Source organism: Saimiri boliviensis, chromosome 9, assembly GCF_048565385.1.
Source record: "Saimiri boliviensis isolate mSaiBol1 chromosome 9, mSaiBol1.pri, whole genome shotgun sequence".
In the NCBI taxonomy this organism is placed as follows: Eukaryota; Metazoa; Chordata; class Mammalia; order Primates; family Cebidae; genus Saimiri; species Saimiri boliviensis.
The window spans coordinates 8436374-8455224 of record NC_133457.1 but is presented as its reverse complement, the minus strand read 5'-3'; the positions used below and the strand labels follow the sequence as shown (position 1 = coordinate 8455224).

The 18851-nt window shown below is 40.2% G+C and overlaps 1 protein-coding gene across 3 annotated transcripts in view; it reads right to left on the bottom strand.

Annotated features, from left to right (window-relative positions):
* NEK11 (NIMA related kinase 11) overlaps positions 1-18851 on the bottom strand; it is a 292126-nt gene that overhangs the window by 136194 nt on the left and 137081 nt on the right. For all 3 annotated transcript variants that reach the window (XM_010335819.3, XM_039480351.2, XM_039480352.2), the window contains exon 12: positions 14960-15074. In XM_010335819.3, coding sequence (XP_010334121.2) covers positions 14960-15074 — 115 coding nt within the window. The remainder of the gene's footprint in view (positions 1-14959; positions 15075-18851) is intronic.

Below are 18851 nucleotides of genomic sequence, written 5' to 3'. Positions count from 1 at the left end.
TAAAAAAATGAGATCATGTCCTTTGCAGGGGCATGCATAGAGCTGAAAGCCATTATCCTAGCAAACTAACACAGAAACAGAAAACCAAACACCACATGTTCTCACTTATAAGTCAGAGCTGAACAATGAGAACACGTGACCACAGGGAGGCAACACACACTGGGGCCTGTTGGGGGCTAGAGGGAGGGACAGCATCAGAATAAAAGGCTAATGCATGTGGGCCCGAATACCTAGATGATGGGTTGATAGGTGCAGCAAACCACCATGGCACATGTTTACCTATGGAACAAACCTGCACATTCTGCACACGTATCTTGGAACTTTAAATTTTATTTTATTTTATTTAAAAAAAGATGATGGCCTGTGAACACGTTAGCACAGTAGGGGCAATGACCCACTCTCCTCCAAAATGGCACAGAGCTACAGGGGCCAAGGGAAACATTTAAAATTTTTTTCTAACATCTGCTCTTTTTTTTTTTTTTTGAGACAGAGTTTTGCTCTTGTTACCCAGGCTGGAGTGCAATGGCAGCGATCTCAGCTCACCGCAACTTCCGCCTCCTGGGTTCAGGCAATTCTCCTGCCTCAGCCTCCTGTATAGCTGGGATTACAGGCATGCGCCACCATGCCCAGCTAATTTTTTGTGTTTTTAGTAGAGACGGGGTTTCACCTTGTTGACCAGGACGGTCTCGATCTGTTGACGTGATCCACCCGCCTCGGCCTCCCAAAATGCTGGGATTACAGGCGTGAGCCACTGTGCCCGGCCCTGCTCTTTCTTAATTAGTAGTTACCTTTCATCACTCTCAAGTATACCACTAAAATTTCTCATTTGGGATGTTATAAACACAAAAAGGTTGGTCCTGTTCAAAATGTATAAGCTCACAAATAAAAGAAGGCTAAATATAAGGCTAGACACCATATGCTCATAAGCAACTGCTTATGCAAATTTTCAAATTATTATATCTCAAAATGGATTTGTGGGAGGTGGAGGGTGGAAGGGAAGAAGCAGGTTAATTTAGTTTTATGCTATTTGAAGCCAAGAAAACAGGTCATGTGGAATTAAGCTGGGAGAAGGGTTGGGTTTGTTCATTTCTTCTAGAGTCAAAAGGGAAAATCAATCTGTGATATAAAAAAAGATAAAGTCGCTTTGATTTCTACAGCCCAAAATGCCCAGGCACAAACGCATACAATGAAAGACTGCAGGCATCTTAAACTCATCTGCAAATATTTACTTTGCCAGCTAATCTTTAATAGTAAGAAGAACTCCCATTAATAATTTAAAGGCGCCTTGGCCAGAAAAAAAAAGAAAAAAACCAGACAACTGAAGGGGTTAGCAGGAAAGGATGATTAGGGTTAGCTATGAAACTAGGTAGGTATGTTTACATTACACATTCATATAAGTTTATCCCTACCTGTGGATGCCAAGGCACGGACCAATAAGATGGGTTTGCAAGGAACCCATCCTGCAAGATCAGAGACAAGTCTACCTGGTGAGCCGCAATGCTGACAACGTCACATACTTCCCTGAAGACAGACGTGGAAAACTGACTGATAAAGGAGAGAGTAAGTCAAATTCATTATACTGCTCTCACTTATACATACCACTATGAAACACAACAGTCATGTTGGATCTTTTTAGAGGTTTCCTATTTTTTTTTTAGTCTTTTAGAAGCAAGAGAAAAAGAGAAGTCAGTTGAAAATGTTGCCACTGATGAGTAAGAAAGATACGAGATTTTGCTGCCATAGTTACTTGCCAGAAAGTTCTTTTTTCTTTTTTTTCTGGAGACGTGCTGTTTTACTTCAAAAAATGAAACAGTTTGACAAGTGATTCTAGGGGCTCTCTCACAACAATTAGTATCTGATACTGAGGTGGCCCTTAATGCCACAAAGCAAATTGGGAAGTTCCTTTATAAAAATCAAAGAATACCGATTTCAATTCCTATCATAAATTTCTAAGTTAAAGTCTGGACTAAATACGAAAGCAAGTTATTTCAATCATTTCAGCAAAAACAAAAACAAAAACGAAAACAAAAACCTAGCATATGAATGAAAGATGGTAGTTATTTGACTGGAAGCAGACATAATCCAATATAGCTGTATTAGTTTTCCATGTCTGCTGTGACAAATTTTGTGATTTAACATAACAAAAAGTTATAGTTCTATAGATCAGAAGTCTGACATGGATCTCACTGAACTAACATATACTTGTTGGCAGGGTGCCTTCCTCTCTGGGGGATCCAGGGAGGAAGAATCCATTTCCTTCTCTTTTCCAGCTTCTAAATGTCGCCTGCTTTCCTTGGCTCATTGTCCCCTTTCTCCATCTTCAAAGCTACCAATGTTGGGCCAATTCCTTGTCTCACTGCCATCTTTCTGGTTCTCCCATCTGCCTCCCTCTTCTACTTTTAAGAATCTTTGTAGTGCTCCCCTCCCTATGTCCATGTGTTCTCATTGTTCAACACCCGCCTATGAGTGAGATAGGGGAGGGACAGCACAGGGTGGGGAGGTGGGAAGAGATAGCATGGGGAGAAATGCCAGATATAGGTGATGGGAAGGAAGGCAGCAAATCACACTGCCACGTGTGTACCTAGGCAACAATCCTGCATGTTCTTCACATGTACCCCAAAACCTAAAATGCAATTTTAAAAAAAGAATCTTTGTAGCATTGAGCCCATTCAAATAATCAGAATAATCTCCCTATCTGATTAGTAACCTTTGCTCCATCTGTAACCTTAATTCATTCCCTTCTGTCTTATAACTTAACACATTCACAGCCTTAGGACATCAGGATTTTAAGGACATCTCTGGAGCCCATTCTTCTTCCTACAATAATAGCTTTCTTTAGCTGGCAGGAATGAGGAGCTTGACAGACTGTAAATATTGCCCTTACAAATATAACCCTGTTCTGCAGCAATTTTGGCAAGGCTTCATATGGCCCCCAATATAGAATTTTATATATTATGGACTGAATTAAGAGATTTAAGAACCAACTTAATACATGCCTCACATATATTGAAAGTTTTGCTTTTTAGGTTTAAAATTTAAAGGTAAAAAACATACATTGTTTCTGTCATCAGTTTTATTATTGAATATGAAGAAACAAGCTTATTTTATAATAGTTCATTTTGGTACAAGTCAATGTATTCTTTTGTAAAAGAATAAAAGTATTAGTCTCTCTAACTGGACCATAAACTTCACATCATTCAATTATATATTTGGATTTTGTTCATTACTCTAATTTCAGAGTCAGATAACTAAGACAGACTGCTCACCCATAGATCAGTAGTGCTCACCCATATCTGATTCTCTCCTCCTTGGGCACAGGAAACACTGTACTTCCCATGCCCTTGCTGGAAAGTTGGGCCACATGACTAGTTTTAGTCAACTAAATTGAGAGGAAGTAATTTCCAAGCTGAAGAACTTAAGTGCGGCTGTACTACTTCCAATCGATTCTGATGCTTGTGGGGACAAAGCAAGCCGCATGCTGAGATGGTACAAAACGGAAGCAGCCTTGGTCCTTAGTCATTGCACAGGGAATATCTGCCCTGATAGATTCCTTCCCACATTGGTCTTTATAGGAATGAGCTATAAACCTCTTGTTACCTGGGTCTGTAGGTGTATTTGTTATAGCAGCAAGTCTAGCCTAGCCTGACCAATATAATTGAGAAACATCACATTGTACTTTACAGAATCAAAGACACTATCAATTTTGAAATTAATCATTAGGAGATACATTACCAATAAAACTACTATCCATGTCATTATGATATACCATTTATTTTAAGATGCATCTCAATTTCAGAGATGTGCAAATGTACAAAACTGTGTACTTTAGACTGGATGACATATGGTATATGTCTAATTGTAAGAAAACCTAGAAAATTTTAAAACTTGCCTCATTTTCTAATAAGAATATCAAATTTGAATGTTGAACTATTAGGAATATATGTCAGATAAATTTCTATTTATGATATGTTGTTAGTTTAGTAACACATTTAAACTTATGCTCTCATATTATATAAAATATAATTTAGAGCTACTGATTTTTTCCCACTCTGAAATTTCCTGAAATACAATTATTTAAACTCCTCACACGCATACAGACTGTGTCCTTGTCATGACTATGAGTTGTATAACTCCTTCCAGCTCATATGTTTCAGATAAAGCTCCCCTTGAAATCTGCATAGGAAACTGTCAGTACAAGTTTTACCTTTTTCTTAGCCCGTCTGCACTATTATAACAAAATATCAAGGACTGGGCAATTTATCAAGAACAGAAATTTATTTCTCACAGTTCTGGAGGCTGGGAAGTCCAAGATCAAGGCAACAGCAACTTCACTTTTGTGGTGAGGGCTGCTCTCTGCTGCCAACAGTGGCGTATTATTGCTCCGTCCTCTGGAGTGAAGGAACATTGTGTCCTCACATGGTGAAAGGTGGAAGGACAAGAGGGATAAACTCACTCTATCAAGCCCTTTGATAAGGGAACTTCATCCCATTCATAGGAGGGAGTCCTCATGAGCCAATTGCCTTTTAACGACCCACCTCTTAATACTATTGCACTGCCAACAACTGAATTTTTGAGAGCAGACATTCAAGTCATAACAATCATAAAGTACAAGTACAGTCATGCACTGCATAATGACATATCAGTCAACAATGAACCACATATACAGTGGTGTTCCCATAAGATAGTAATTAAGCTAAAAATTCCTAATACCTAGTGACGTTGTAGCCATCATAACATCATAGAGCAACACATTACTCATGTGTTCATAGTGATGCAGTGTAAACACACCTACTGCACTGTCAGTCACATAAAAGTATAGTCCATACAAGTATGTACAATATTATCATAATAACTATGTTACCACTTTATATATTTACTATACTACACTATCATTATTTTAGAGTATACTTCTTCTACTTATTTAAAAAAGGTTAACTGTAAAGCCTTCAGAAGGTATTCCAGAAGAAGACATTGTTATCATAGGAGGTGAGAGCTCCCTGCACATTATGGCCCCTGGAGTCCCCCCAGTGGGATGAGATAATGGAGGTGAAAGGCAGAAGGCATAGGCTAATATGTGTGTTTGTGACTTAATTTTCAACAAAACTTCAAAAGTTAAAAAAAATTAATGTTAAAAATAGAAAATGCTCAATCTACATTCTGACAAAGGGCTATTAACCAGAATCTACAAAGAACTAAAACAGATATACAAGAAAAAAACAAACAACCCCATTCAAACGTGGGCAAAGGATATGAACAGACACTTTTCAAAATTAGACATACATGAGGCCAACAAACATATGAAAAAACGCTCATCATCACTGGTCATTAGAGAAATGCAAATCAAAACCACATTGAGATATCATCTCACGCCAGTTAGAATGGTGATCATTAAAAAATCTGGAGACAACAGATGCTGGAGAGGATGTGGAGAAATAGGAACACTCTTACACAGTTGGTGGGAGTGTAAATTAGTTCAACCACTGTGGAAGACAGTGGGGCGATTTCTCAAGGATCTAGAAATAGAAATTCCATTTGACCCAGCAATCCCATTACTGGGCATATACCCAAAGAACTATAAATCGTTCTACTATAAAGACACATGCACATACATGTTCACTGCAGGCCTATGTACGATAGCAAAGACATGGAACCAACCCAAACGCCCATCAGTGATAGACTGGACAAAGAAAATGTGGTACATATACACCATGAAATACTACGCAGCCATAAAAAATGATGAGTTCGTGTCCCTTAGGGACTTGGATGAATCTGGAAACCGTCATTCTCAGCAAACTGACACAAGAACAGAAAATCAAACACCACGTGTTCTCACTCACAGGTGGGTGTTGAACAATGAGAACATGTGGACTCAGGGAGAGGAGCATCACACACTGGGAGCAGTTGGGGGGGGGTTGGGGAGGGACAGCAGAGAGAGGGGAGGGTGGGGAGGGATAACATGGGGAGAAATGCCAGATATAGTATGCACCTAAAGTTAAATAAATAATTTTTTTTTTTTTTGAGACAGAGTTTCGCTCTTGTTACCCAGGCTGGAGTGCAATGGCGTGATCTTGGCTCACCGCAACCTCTGCCTCCTGGGTTCAGGCAATTCTCCTGCCTCAGCCTCCTGAGTAGCTGGGATTACAGGCACGTGCCACCATGCCCAGCTAATTTTTTTGTATTTTTAGTAGAGACGGGGTTTCACCATGTTGACCAGGATGGTCTCGATCTCTTGACCTTGTGATCCACCCGCCTCGGCCTCCCAAAGTGCTGGGATTACAGGCTTGAGCCACCGCGTCCGGCCATAAATAAATTTTTTTAAAAAAGAAAAAAAAGTAGAAAATGCTTGTAGAATGTTATAAAAAAGAAAATATTCTTGTACAGCTACACAATGTGTTTTAAGCTCAGTGTTATTATAAAAGAACCAAAAATTTTTAAAAAATTAAATTTTATAAAGCAAAAACATTACAGTAAGCTAAGGTTAATTTATTATTGAAGAAAGAAAAATATTTTAAAATAAATTTAGTGTAGCCTAAGTGTACAGTGCTTATATATAAAGTCTACAGCAGTGTACAGCAGTGAATGTCCTAGGCCTTCACATTCACTCACCACTCGTCACTGACTCACCCAAAGCAACTTCTAGTCCTGCAAGCTCTATTCATGGTAAGTGCGCTGTACAGGTTTACCATCTTTTCTCTTTTATACTGTATTTTTACTGTATATTTTCTATGTTTAGATACACAAATACAACTGCCTACAATATTCAGGACAGTAATATGCTGTAGAGGTTTGCAATGTAGGAGAGACAGGCTATACCATAGAGCCTAAATGTGCATTAGGCTATATCATCTAGGTATGTGTAAGTACAATTCTCTGATGGTTGCTCAAGGATGAAATTGCCTAATGACACAATTTCTCAGAACATATTCCTGTCATTAAGAAGTACAGGACTGTATTCATTTGAATGATATTTGAATAGGTTTTCTGTATGTTGTTGTTGTTTATCCTGTCTCTGTAATTTTTATAACATAACTACTTACTATCCTTTTTAAAGTGCCTTTCACGACATGTTAACAAAGACATCCCAGTTTTACAACTTAGGCTAGGGCGGGAGTCAGGTGCATAACCTCAGTACTGTAAGGCAGCACACGATATGTTCTAACAAAGGAGAAAAATGATCATGGAGATTAGTCAAGGAGTTCTGGTAGGAGACATCAGAACAGGTCAAATCAAGGAGGTCTTTGAGCTGGGTCTTAAAAGACAGGTTAGATTCTAATAAGTAGGCAAGAGGTGACAAGCACCATCTAACCATTCTATGTCTGACTTGGTAGTAATATCTCCTATAACTGAGCTAAATACAGTAATAGACATGTATGTTACTATATGTTAGCATAACATGCATGTTATATCTAATACATGGTATCTCACTTAATACAGTAACATTTTCAGATTGGTATTACTAACTGCATTTTATTGATTAAAAATTAAAAAATAAATTTAAAAACTGCAAACCAGAGTAATTGCCTTCCTCAAAATCACGATGCCATCACATGGGAAAGTCAGGACTCAAATGCAGTTCTGAATGATTCCCTTTCATATGGCAGCTTAGCTTTCTTTGGGCATCATAACAATGTTCTCCAAGTGGTAAGCACATAAGCCCTGAGCAGGACTGTGAAACCTGCATGCATGGAAAATAAATTCATCAACTAAAGGAAAACCACACCATGGTATGTGCAGAGCACTGTCTGAAACACACCTTATATGAGGTTTGACTCTACTTCATTTGTTTTTATCCAACCTTAAAGCTATGATTGATACTTACTTAATTTTCTGCTTAATTGATTTGTTCCAAATCTAAGCCATGATGAGCCACGCAAGGCCACTTAAGGATGCCCTCTGCCTTACCAGCATGATCTTTAGTTTAATAACTACTGTATGATTTCGATTTAGCTAGGGGATGATCCATGGGATCACAGATAGCCTTCCCAGGTATTAACTTATTTTGAAAGGTCCATGGATGCTGTTTTCCCCCATGAATACCTGATGTTCTAACACAGATTTTCCCCCTATTTGTATTATGCTTGCTTAGGATGCCACATCAAAGTGGCTTGTTGGGCAAGTGTTAGTCAGCATCTAGCTTAATCTTTCAAATTGGTTAGAATCTTTGAAATTTCAGTTAGAGACTTGTCATACAGAAGGAACACTCTAAATTATTAAATATGCCTCAGGGTAAAGATCAGGACATCTTCATTCAATATTAGATTCATTCTAATTATCCTCTAAAACTCAGAAATTAGTGAGAACTGCAGGCATCTTTATTCCTGAGTGCAAGTATTAGAGTCAGGTGGAAACACTATTATGAAATGCAAATGTAGCTCAGTGGCATATGTGACAATTATGAAATAAAACCACCATCAGTTTATGTTTATAAATCAAGTCTCGAAGACATCTAAAGCTCTGGAAAAGATGAAAGCTCTAGGAATGTGGGAGTAACCCCTGGCATTTGTTTGGTCTGCTTTTCTGAGAGCTAAAGAGCCAGGCAGCTCCACCAGCTTCTCCATCTTGGGCTGAGCTTTGGAGTGTGAGCTATGACCTTTTGTTCTATTATGCTCCAGCTGCTTTAGCTGGCACAAGGTTCTTTTTAGATCTGCTGGTAGGATCTCTGCTACTCAGATATGTGCACCTCTATCCACAACTATAAAGACTGGAAAGAGGAGCTAAAAGATCCCTGTCTCTTATCTCCAAATAGCCAATTTTCCTCCTGAGAAAGGACCCCAAAGCTTTGTTAATACTTCCACTCCTTGTGGAAGACAATGTTGTTCAACTGATGTCAGAAGAAAACCTCAAACCCTGTTATCACCTTCTGGATTAAGGACTTTGTGTCCCAGGTGATGTCCAGACATCTTCCCAATTGCTTTGTATCGCCACGACTTCACTCACATCTTTTTTGGCCATTCATTAGCTAACACATGGACAACTGAGCATTACATTGTTTCTTCTGAATATTTTAACCATTTTTTAAATTTATCAACTTTATTTGGGTATAATTTATACACAGTAAAATGCACCAATTTAAAATATAGAGTCCAGTGAGTTTTGACAAATATACACCTCTGGGTAACCATCACCACAATCAAGAGAGCAAACTTACAAACTTTTCTATCACAACAAAAGGTTTCCTTGTGCCCTTTTGGAGTCAATTTTCATCACCACCACCCCCAGGCAACCACTGTCCTCATTTCTATCACTATAGATAAGTACTTCTGGTTCCAGAATGTCAAAGAAATGGAATCATTCAGCATGAACTCTTACGTGAGGCTTCTTTCACTTCACATAATTTAAAAAATATTTATCTACATTGTTGTTTATATCGGTGTGTGTTCCTTTTCACTGTCAAGTAGTATTTATTTCATGGACAAACTACACATTTGCGGATCCATTCATCTGCTGATGGACACTTGACTTCTTATTTTTAGTACTTATGAATAAAACTATAGAAACATTTGTGTACAGGCCTTCTCGTAGAAAAGTGGAATTACTGAGTAGAGGTTTTCTTTCAGATAACTATCTAAAAGTGGAATTACTGAGTGAGTGGAGGTTTTCTTTTTTTAAAATTAAAACAATAAATACATATGATGTTTAATTAACAAAGTTCAAATCACTTTATTTCCACTTGAACATTTAAAAAGTACAAGTGACATCATAAATCATAAAGCAGCCCAGAAGTGCAAAGGGCATGTGGAGTTCCTACAGGCAAGCAAAGCACAACTAACGAGAGGTGAAATCTATCTCTGAACACTGGGCTCAGTGCTTGCTTAGAGAGTGGCTGAACAGGAAGTGAAGAGGTGACAGCTGGTCAGGATGTGGGTAAGCAGCCAAGGCCTACTTCACTGCAGTCTCCACATCTGAATGGTGGGGGATAAGGAGTCATGCTCCTGGTACACCCAGGCCTGAGAGTCTCAGGCAATTCCAGCTTTGCAAAAAACACTGCTCTGAAACTCAGCTGTGAGTTACTAAATAAAATAAAATAAAGTAAATACACACACACACACACACACACACACACACACAAAAGGTTAGAATACAAGGAAGTTCCCGGCAAAATTTAATGTGCAAGAAATCATTAGCATCACATATAAGGAGTTAAATAGGGATAATTTCTTTGACATTCCAGTTATACTTTCTCATTTGATTATAATGGTTACCCACGACTTTCTCTAGATTAAATCAGCAGTAGTCAACTCATGCATATCAAATGTAAATGATAAGTCTTATCCTGTCTTTTTTCTCTGCAACTGACTCCTCATAGCCCAGAGGGAATTTTCCAATTCAACATCAAAGACTGATTAAACATTTGGTGTAGGAGCTTTGAAAGAATGACTGTAATTTTATTTTATATATATATGCTAGATAAAAAATAAACAAAAACTTCCTTTGGGTGCTGAAAGTTTGCAGTCTAATCTTTAAAAGGCAAAAAGCATTGGGAAAATAATTAATCACTTTAGAGTTCATCAACAAATTAAGTCTCATGTTTCCAAATTTCATTTCAGTTAATCTCTGTGATCACTAATTATCTGGTAGTTGCCCACCATTCTAAAGATTTGTCAAACCCAAAGATTGCATTCTTTCTTTCTTCTGTTTTTACTTTTAATTTAATTTCATTATAATACTATTCACAATAGCAAAGACACAGAATCAACATAAATGCCTAACAAGGTTATATTTTCACAGTTCTAAATTTATTTTTTGAATTTAATATTAAGAAAGAATAGCACTTAGAAAGTATGAATTTACAGAGAGGAAATAAATAAGGGAAATGTTTAAAGTATTTTACAAGGCATCTGATTGATCTAAAACTATTATGTATGTTTTCTAATCTGATAGTTTATCATAGAGTCCTAAGTAGTGTTTACACTTACAACATGAACAAGGTGGTCAAAGAAGTAGATTTGGCCATTTCCAGTTTGGCTGCTGAATCAATACACTGTCTACCATACTGAAACCTCCATGACAAAAGAAAATGAGAGGTAAGAAGAACATAGCTTGAGTTTCCCATAGTAGCTACGGTCAAGACTAGCTAGGGAGTAATTTGGCCACTACGGTTTACAAAAATTAGCACAGAGACACATGACAAAGATTCTGCCTTTCCAAAGTCCAATTCCTGGCCAGGTACCATGATAGCTCACGCTTGTAATCCCAGCACTTTGGGAGGCTGAGGTGGGTGGATCACAAGGTCAGGCCTTCAAAACCAGCCTGGCCAATATAGTCAAACCACGTCTCTACTAAAAATACAAAAAATTAGCTGGGCGTGGTGATGGGGGCCTGTAATCCCAGCTACTCGGGAGGCCGAGGTAGGAGAATCGCTTGAACCTAGGAGGCGGAGGTTGCGGTAAGTGGAGATCGTGCCACCGCACTCCAGCCCAGGAAACAGTGCGAGACTCCAGCTTAAAAACAAAAAAAGAAATAAAGTCAAATTCCTTTGACATGTTTTTCTGCCTCTTACAAGTCCGTTGTCTCTATCCACCACCAATGAAAACACACGCTTTGGGGGAAGTGGAAAGGGTGGTGTACTAGGTAGAAAACAGGAACTCTGCAGTCCTTAAGCGAATCACTTAATTTCTTTGGCTTCTCATGTATGAAATGCAGTATTATTAAGTAATTTTCCTATTTGAAACCAGGAGGAAACTCAGACTTTTTTATCCTAGACCACCCATTCAATATCCTGTCGTGGGGCTTCCTATGCATAAATAGTGATGGCTCTGTCCTCCAGCAGAGCACAAGCCACAGGTATTGGGAACTACATACTGCCTAACTTTCTTTTTTTTTTTTTTGAGACGGAGTTTCACTCTTGTTACCCAGGCTGGAGTGCAATGGCGTGGTCTCGGCTCACCGCAACCTCCGCCTCCTGGGTTCAGGCAGTTCTCCTGCCTCAGCCTCCTGAGTAGCTGGGATTACAGGCACGTGCCACCAAGCCCAGCTTATTTTTTGTATTTTTAGTAGAGACAAGGTTTCACCATGTTGACCAGGATGGTCTCGATCTCTTGACCTCATGATCCACCCGCCTCGGCCTCCCAAAGTGCTGGGATTACAGGCTTGAGCCACTGTGCCCGGCCAACTTTCTCAGCTTTCTGTCACTGGAAAGGGGTCCAACCCTCAAGAGAGGGTTCTTGGACCTCGCATGAGAAAGAATTCAGTCAAGTTCATAGAGAAAAGTGAAAGCAAGTTTATTAAGAAAGTAAAGAAACAAAAGAATGATACTCCATGGGCAGAACAGTGGCAGGGGCTGCTGAATAGACTTATAGTCGTTTCTTGATTATATGCTAAACAGCAGGTGGATTCTTCATCAATTTTTCAGGAAAGGGGTGGGAAACTCCGAGAAATAAAGATTCCTCCCACTTTTAGCATGCTAATGCATTACAATTTATGTATAATGAGCAATGAGGATGACCAGAGGTCACTTTCATCGCCATCTAGGGTTTGGTGGGCTTTGGTTGGCTCCTTTACTACAACCCCTTTATCAGCAAGGTCTTTGTGACCTGTATCTTGTGCTGGCCTCCTGTCTCATCCTGTGACTAAGAATGCCTTAACCTCCTGGCAATGGAGTTGCTCTGGTTCTAATGTCTCTGATATTTCTATTCTTAGAAATAGAAGTCCATGGGATATTTCTATACTTCCGAATTTCGCTTTTGGAAACTAACAAATAAAATATTAAAGAAATACCATAAGAGGCCTAAGATAGAAATTCCTCTGATGTACACATTTGTTTGTTAAGGATGTCTGTTATAAGATGGCTTCCATAGCGGGCTAATGCCGATCTAAAGAGCTTCAGGTGCTTGTCTCCAAACATCTGAAAGGGGCAGCACAAGTTCTAACAGCTCTATCAAGAAGACTTCAAGTGAAAATGAAAATCTGGGATGAGATGACAAGATAACCCAAGGTTCACTACCTTTATTCTCAATTTGAGAAGACAGCTAAACTGCTGCCCAAGAGAGTTGTTACATCATTGTGCAGCTGTAAGGATACACCTGCAGACCTGCAATAACACAGAGTGCAACTGGCCAAGGATCCCAGCTGCTGTGCTCTGAAATCCATCTCTGCATTCTCTCAGAGGCTACAATGCTTCCCCAGGGGCTCTGTTAGATATACTGAACTCTGAATTTCTCTTCAAAGAATCAGTATGTCAGTATGTTCAGTTATTTGTCCTCCATTTTAAAGTTTAACTTCCTTGTAGTTTCAGTTAACAATCTTTTCCACCAGCCCTAATCAGTAGCTCACATCTGTTGCCCCGGTCCCCTGATCTATCCTGACTCATCCTAGTCACCTGCCCCGGTCATCTGCTTTGACCTAGGTCACCCCTGGCTACCTGCTCTGACCTGTCCCATAACCATCCTTCCCGCCAAACTCCCCACCCCCCCACACTCCAGCTTGTGCCCCTGCTCCCCTTAAAATAGCCAACTGGAATTAGACTAGACTGTGTGCTCTAACCCTAGCCAGTAGGGGAACGACAGCAGTTGGGGCTACCTCCATCAGGAATAAGAGCCCCTTCCCCTCCCTTGTCCAGGTGTGCACTCGCCATTGTTCCATCTGTGAGCCGCAGCCTTCTATAGAAGCAAATTGCCTTGCTGAGGACATTTGTATTTGAGTGCTACTTCTTTTAGGCACTGAAAATTTACATGTAACAGCTACTGCTGGAGCACAGTAGGAATACAAAGGCAGGCCTCTAGGATGGCTGACTTTCCTAGAGGACTTCCTGATGCCTTTGTTACCACTGATTGTAGAGCAATCAAGTTCACGTCCACCAAATCTCTCTTTCCACTTTGAATGAGCCTTTAATCAGTGGTCTAACGGTTCCCCTGGTTTTTTTTTTTCTAGCTCTTCCCTATTTTCTTTTATGCAGGCATTTTCTCTAAAAGGAAGCTTGCAATTTTAGTTCCATCTTGACATCTGCTTCGCGGAGGTCCAGACTAACATTCATTCATGTATTTGTGCACTCATTAATTCATTCAAGAAATATTTAACGAATGCTTAGAATGTTCCTGGAACTTTGCTGTAGGCACTGGGGAGGATGGTGAACAAGACTGAGAAGGCACCTATATTGATAACCCTCTTCTGCTCGAAGCGTCATAACTGCTTCCCCTTCTGTAGCACTTACTGTATGCTAGGCACTGAACTAAGATCACTCCACATGCCATATCTCATTTGCTCGTCACAACAACCCTGAAAGAAGGCACTATTATTCTTGTTTCATGGATAAGAAAACTGAGACCTAGAGAGATTATGTTGTGAGGGGCTTCTCTGACAGGGCCAACTTTTTTACTCCAAAACTCATGCATTTAACCATTAGGTTATGATGTACCTACTCCATTTGGATGTATCTGCTCCATTTGGAAAGTCTTATTCCAAGTGAAAAGAGAGGTTTGCTGGAAGTGTACCAGTTTGCTGTGCAGACTGAGGTAGCAAAGGCATCAGGAAGTCCTCCAGCAAAGTCAGCCATTCTACAGGCCTGCCTTTGTATTCCTGCTCCGAGAACTTTTATTTTCTGGTAATGACTGCACATGGCATAGCCGATTTTCCAAAGTCTGGCTTCATTTCTTCATTTAAATGTATAAGGGTTGGGAGAACCATTTACAGAACAGGGAAACACAGAGCATTCAGAGTTTGCATGATTCCAAAGTCAGGTTAAGGACAACATTGTTTAACACACCCAGAAGAGGTCCCTCACCAGGTGTGAGTTTCCAACTCATCCTCATGATTGCAAAGAAGATAGAGAGGACAGAAAAATCCTTGGGCTTCTCTACTTTTCATCCTGGTCATTGCCTAGCCCTGGTAAACTGAGAGCAGGGAGCTGCATACACACACCCAGAGCTTCTCTCAGAGGCCAGACAGGCCCACTGCAAAGTCAGCCACAGCAACCGGGGCAGCAGCTAGGAGCATCCTTCTGAAAACCAATGCAAACACATACCATGATATCCGAGGTCAGATGTGATGTCTTCTACAATGGATTCGAGTTTGTTGAGGTCCAGGGAAGGAATAGGCTGAGACTCAGGCAGGTTCTCTGAAGTCGGTTCATCAGATTCCTTGTGGAAGGTAATTAACAATTCATGAAAAGTTGACAGAAGGAAACAGCACTACCGCAAATGAAAGAAGTATTCTTATTTTGAAGACTACTTGGCAACAAGTCTACCTAATCCTCCCGATTAAACATTTTCAAACTTCAGTAGGTAACTTGGGGTAAGAGAAGCAGCCCTGAATCAATGAGACAGGTGACCTTGCACAAAGCATTTAACCTTCACGGGCTTCAGTTTCAGGATCATGACTAGGTAAGCCAAGTGGGATGCCCAAGGCACCAGCTCAAGGCACTCACCCCACGGACAACTGAGAGGACCTCCTTCGATTTGGCCCCTAGGGTATTCCACTCACCACACCCTACTCCAGCCCTGCTCAGTTTTTGCATCTCAAAATTAAAGGTGTTAGCTTGAATGACTTACAAGCTCCTCTCTAGCTTTAAAGCTCTGCGAGTCTATGAATTCCAATTTCCTTAAAGAAAAAGATCTAAGAGACCACTTGATGAAAGAATACACACTTCAAAAAAATTAAAGGTTTAGCCAAAATCAATAAATCACTTTGTCTGTTTCCCTTAGTTTTGTGTGTGTGTATTTGTGTTTGAACCCGGAGCTGGTGCTGAGGTGATCTATTTTTCTGGATAAATGGTTTTCGTGGGAAACCACTCCAAGAGTGTATTTTTAATAAAAGAAAGTTTAAAAGAAAGTTTAAACTAATCTTAATTGAATAAGTAAAAAGAAGCCATGCCACATTGCAGTGCAGTATTTGTGAGAATATCATCATAAAGTATTTTTCAGAAGTCAGTTTTCTGTACTGTATAATTGTTTCAGGAGGTGAAACTGGTTTCAAATTTCAAAGGATCACCGAGAGCACACAGAGAACTTTATGAATAAAGAACAGAGAGTACATGAAATATGTTCTTTAAGCGTACTTCAGTAATTATTTGAAAATAGGTATGCATTTGGAATATCAATTAACTTTGATTTGCTGAGGTTCTCTTTGAAGAGAAATACAGAATTGTTACAACTGCTTCTCTTAGAAAGAGAAGGACACGGTCTGATCTTTGGTCCCCATTACCACTCCATGTATGGAGACCTGATCTACTATGTACTTTTCACAGAGACCTAACGTTAGCACCAGCACAACTGTAGATGCTACAGGATCAAAGACAGACCTGGCCTGTCTTACGTATTATGGTATCTGTTTTAAGCTGTCTTTCTTTAGAGAAACAGTGCCTAACATGATTCCACATTCGATGGTGCTACAAGATTTCAAAGCCCAAATTCAGTCAAGCAGCAAATGCTTGCCAAAATAAAAGGCCATGTCAGCTAGGGTCTGAAAAACAAAGGAAGCTACTCTCCGGCATGCCTCGAATAATTTTTATAACATGTTTAAGAGGCGACATAGAGCCCATGCTCTCCCATAACTCTGATTCTCTTCTGTAAGAGCTTTTAAATTATAAAGTAGTTGCTTCTGTCAGGCAAGAGAGAAAAAAGAAGGAATACAAAACAGAGCCACAATAAGATTAGTAAGCAATTAAATCAGAAACGTGTATATGAGCAACGGGAAGGAAAACATTCAAAGATGGGAGCATTTTCCTCTTTCTCTTCTCCTTCTTTATCACATTTTTCTTTAGCCTCTTGTTAATCTAACTTCTTTCCTATATTTATTTCATCTTTTTCAGCTCAATGAAGCTTTTTCCTGCTACGTTTAACACTTGTCATGCTCCTCTGCAAAGTGTTCGGCTTCCCATTTTCTTTCTCCTTTGTTCTCTGGATATCATTAAACCTGCCTCACTTTTGAGCTTGTGAGTATCGTTAAACTTGCCTCTTCCCTGCCTTGCCACCTCACTTCATCCTCGTCCTGGGGTGAACAAGAAAGTCTTCCCTCAGATTGCTCCTCCTTTTCTACCATTCCTATTAAATGTGTTTTTTCCTAAAGAGATTATGACCAGGTCTATTCAGCAGTGGTTTTCCAAATCTTCCTTCATCTGAAGGTGAAGTGCTGACTTTGGGAGGCCCATTTTCTATTCATTATTAATCAGAGTGTACATAGGAATCAGACCACCAGCACTGAAATTAGCAGAAGGCTTATAAGAAATGCAGCATCTCAGGCTGCACCCTGGACTAATCAAATCTGCATCTTAACAAGATTCATAGGTGATCCAGGTGCATTTCAAGTGTGAGAATACAATAAGCCGTAAGAATTTGGAGGCGGGTCCATTGATTGTGGACCCGAGTGGGCTGAGAAGGTTTTCCTGAACAGTTGAAAGAGAGGTGGGATGCCGACAACATGCCAGAGGGAAATGGCTGATGTGACTGCACAAAAGAGGGCATGATGCCTGGGTGTGCTGAGCCACCCAGGCTGCAGGCCCGAACCAGCTGGCAAGAGGACAGTGTTCAAGCAGAACAGATTCAACAGCCATTTATCTGCCTGGAGCATTTCTGCCCCCATCAATATATAAACGTAGGAAACATGCTTCTGGAAAGCTCAGGGTCAAAGACAGTGGTGGCACTAAATCTCAGCACGAACCACAGACTTTAGCCAGAACAGCATCAGCATCAGTCGCTTCTCCTCCTGCTCCCTTTGCTCCTTGCTGATGGAAAGAGGATGAAACTCGGAAGTCACTGAGAAAGTCATGAGTTGGGAACTCATAGGATCCTTGTGAAATCCTCTCTTTCTTTACTGAGTTGGGCCAAGATCAGAACTTAGTGTCTAGCTCCCGTGTTCTGTGAAAATAACATATGGATAACAACATTTCTTGGGATTGTGTCTGCCATATGGTCTCAGGCTTATCCTCATTTACTTCAGGACCTCAGAAGGACCTTGATTTCTAAGAGGAAGGCAAGACCTCATACAACGTAGTAATAACACCAATAATAATACCGTCCAATAAAAAAGAAAACAAACAGGGTGATCTTGAAGGGTCAAAAAAGAGAAGCAAAAAAGTTAAGTAAATTAACAGACACTATTATTTAAGCTCATATTTGAAACTAAATTTCTTTTCTGCCATATAGTAGCCTCAAGAATGATGTCATTTAGATTTTATAAAACAAAATAATACCATGCCTCTACTTCTCAATTTTAAATCTTAGGGGGAAAATCCCTTAGAATTAGGGATCCCTGAGCATTCTAGAAAAACACGTCCTCATTTCTATAGCTGAAAAAGCAAGTAATTTACACGTTAACAAACTCAGAATCCTTATAATTTTGTCAGCCTCCTTCTCAGGATCTGTGGGAATGTACAGTTCTCAGCACTGTGGGGGACAAAGCCGACTGAACCAGAGAAAAAGACTCCCCTTCATGGGCTATCATGTGCAGGGCCTAGAAGCATGTGGGAAGCTGAAGAAAGGCACCCGGTTTTCAGAGGGGCTTGAGCACTTCCACAGTGGTGGCCTCAACACCCTTCTCCAACTAGGGACCCAGCCCTATTGTTGACCTCATGGCCCTTTAGCCAGTAAGTCCTTCACTCACCAAGTTCCCTGAGCAGGAAAGAAACCATCTCCCAAGTCTCTGGAGCCTGCAGCAGATCCCCAGGGAGGCTTCACTTAAATAGAATGGCAGATGGGTGGGAAAAGGGAGAGGGAACTGGGTCCTTATCATCAGCATCCCACATTGTCTGCTAACTGGTCCATCAAACAGAGGAAGAGTCCTGAGGTCAGAGGAAACTAGGCCTCTTATTGCTTCCAACTTGGGATTTTTAGAACTCCAAAGCACCCAGAACCCCTAAATAATTGAGAAAGATGCATCACTGGCAGCTCTCCCACTTAAAGTGGGGCCCTGTCTGGCTG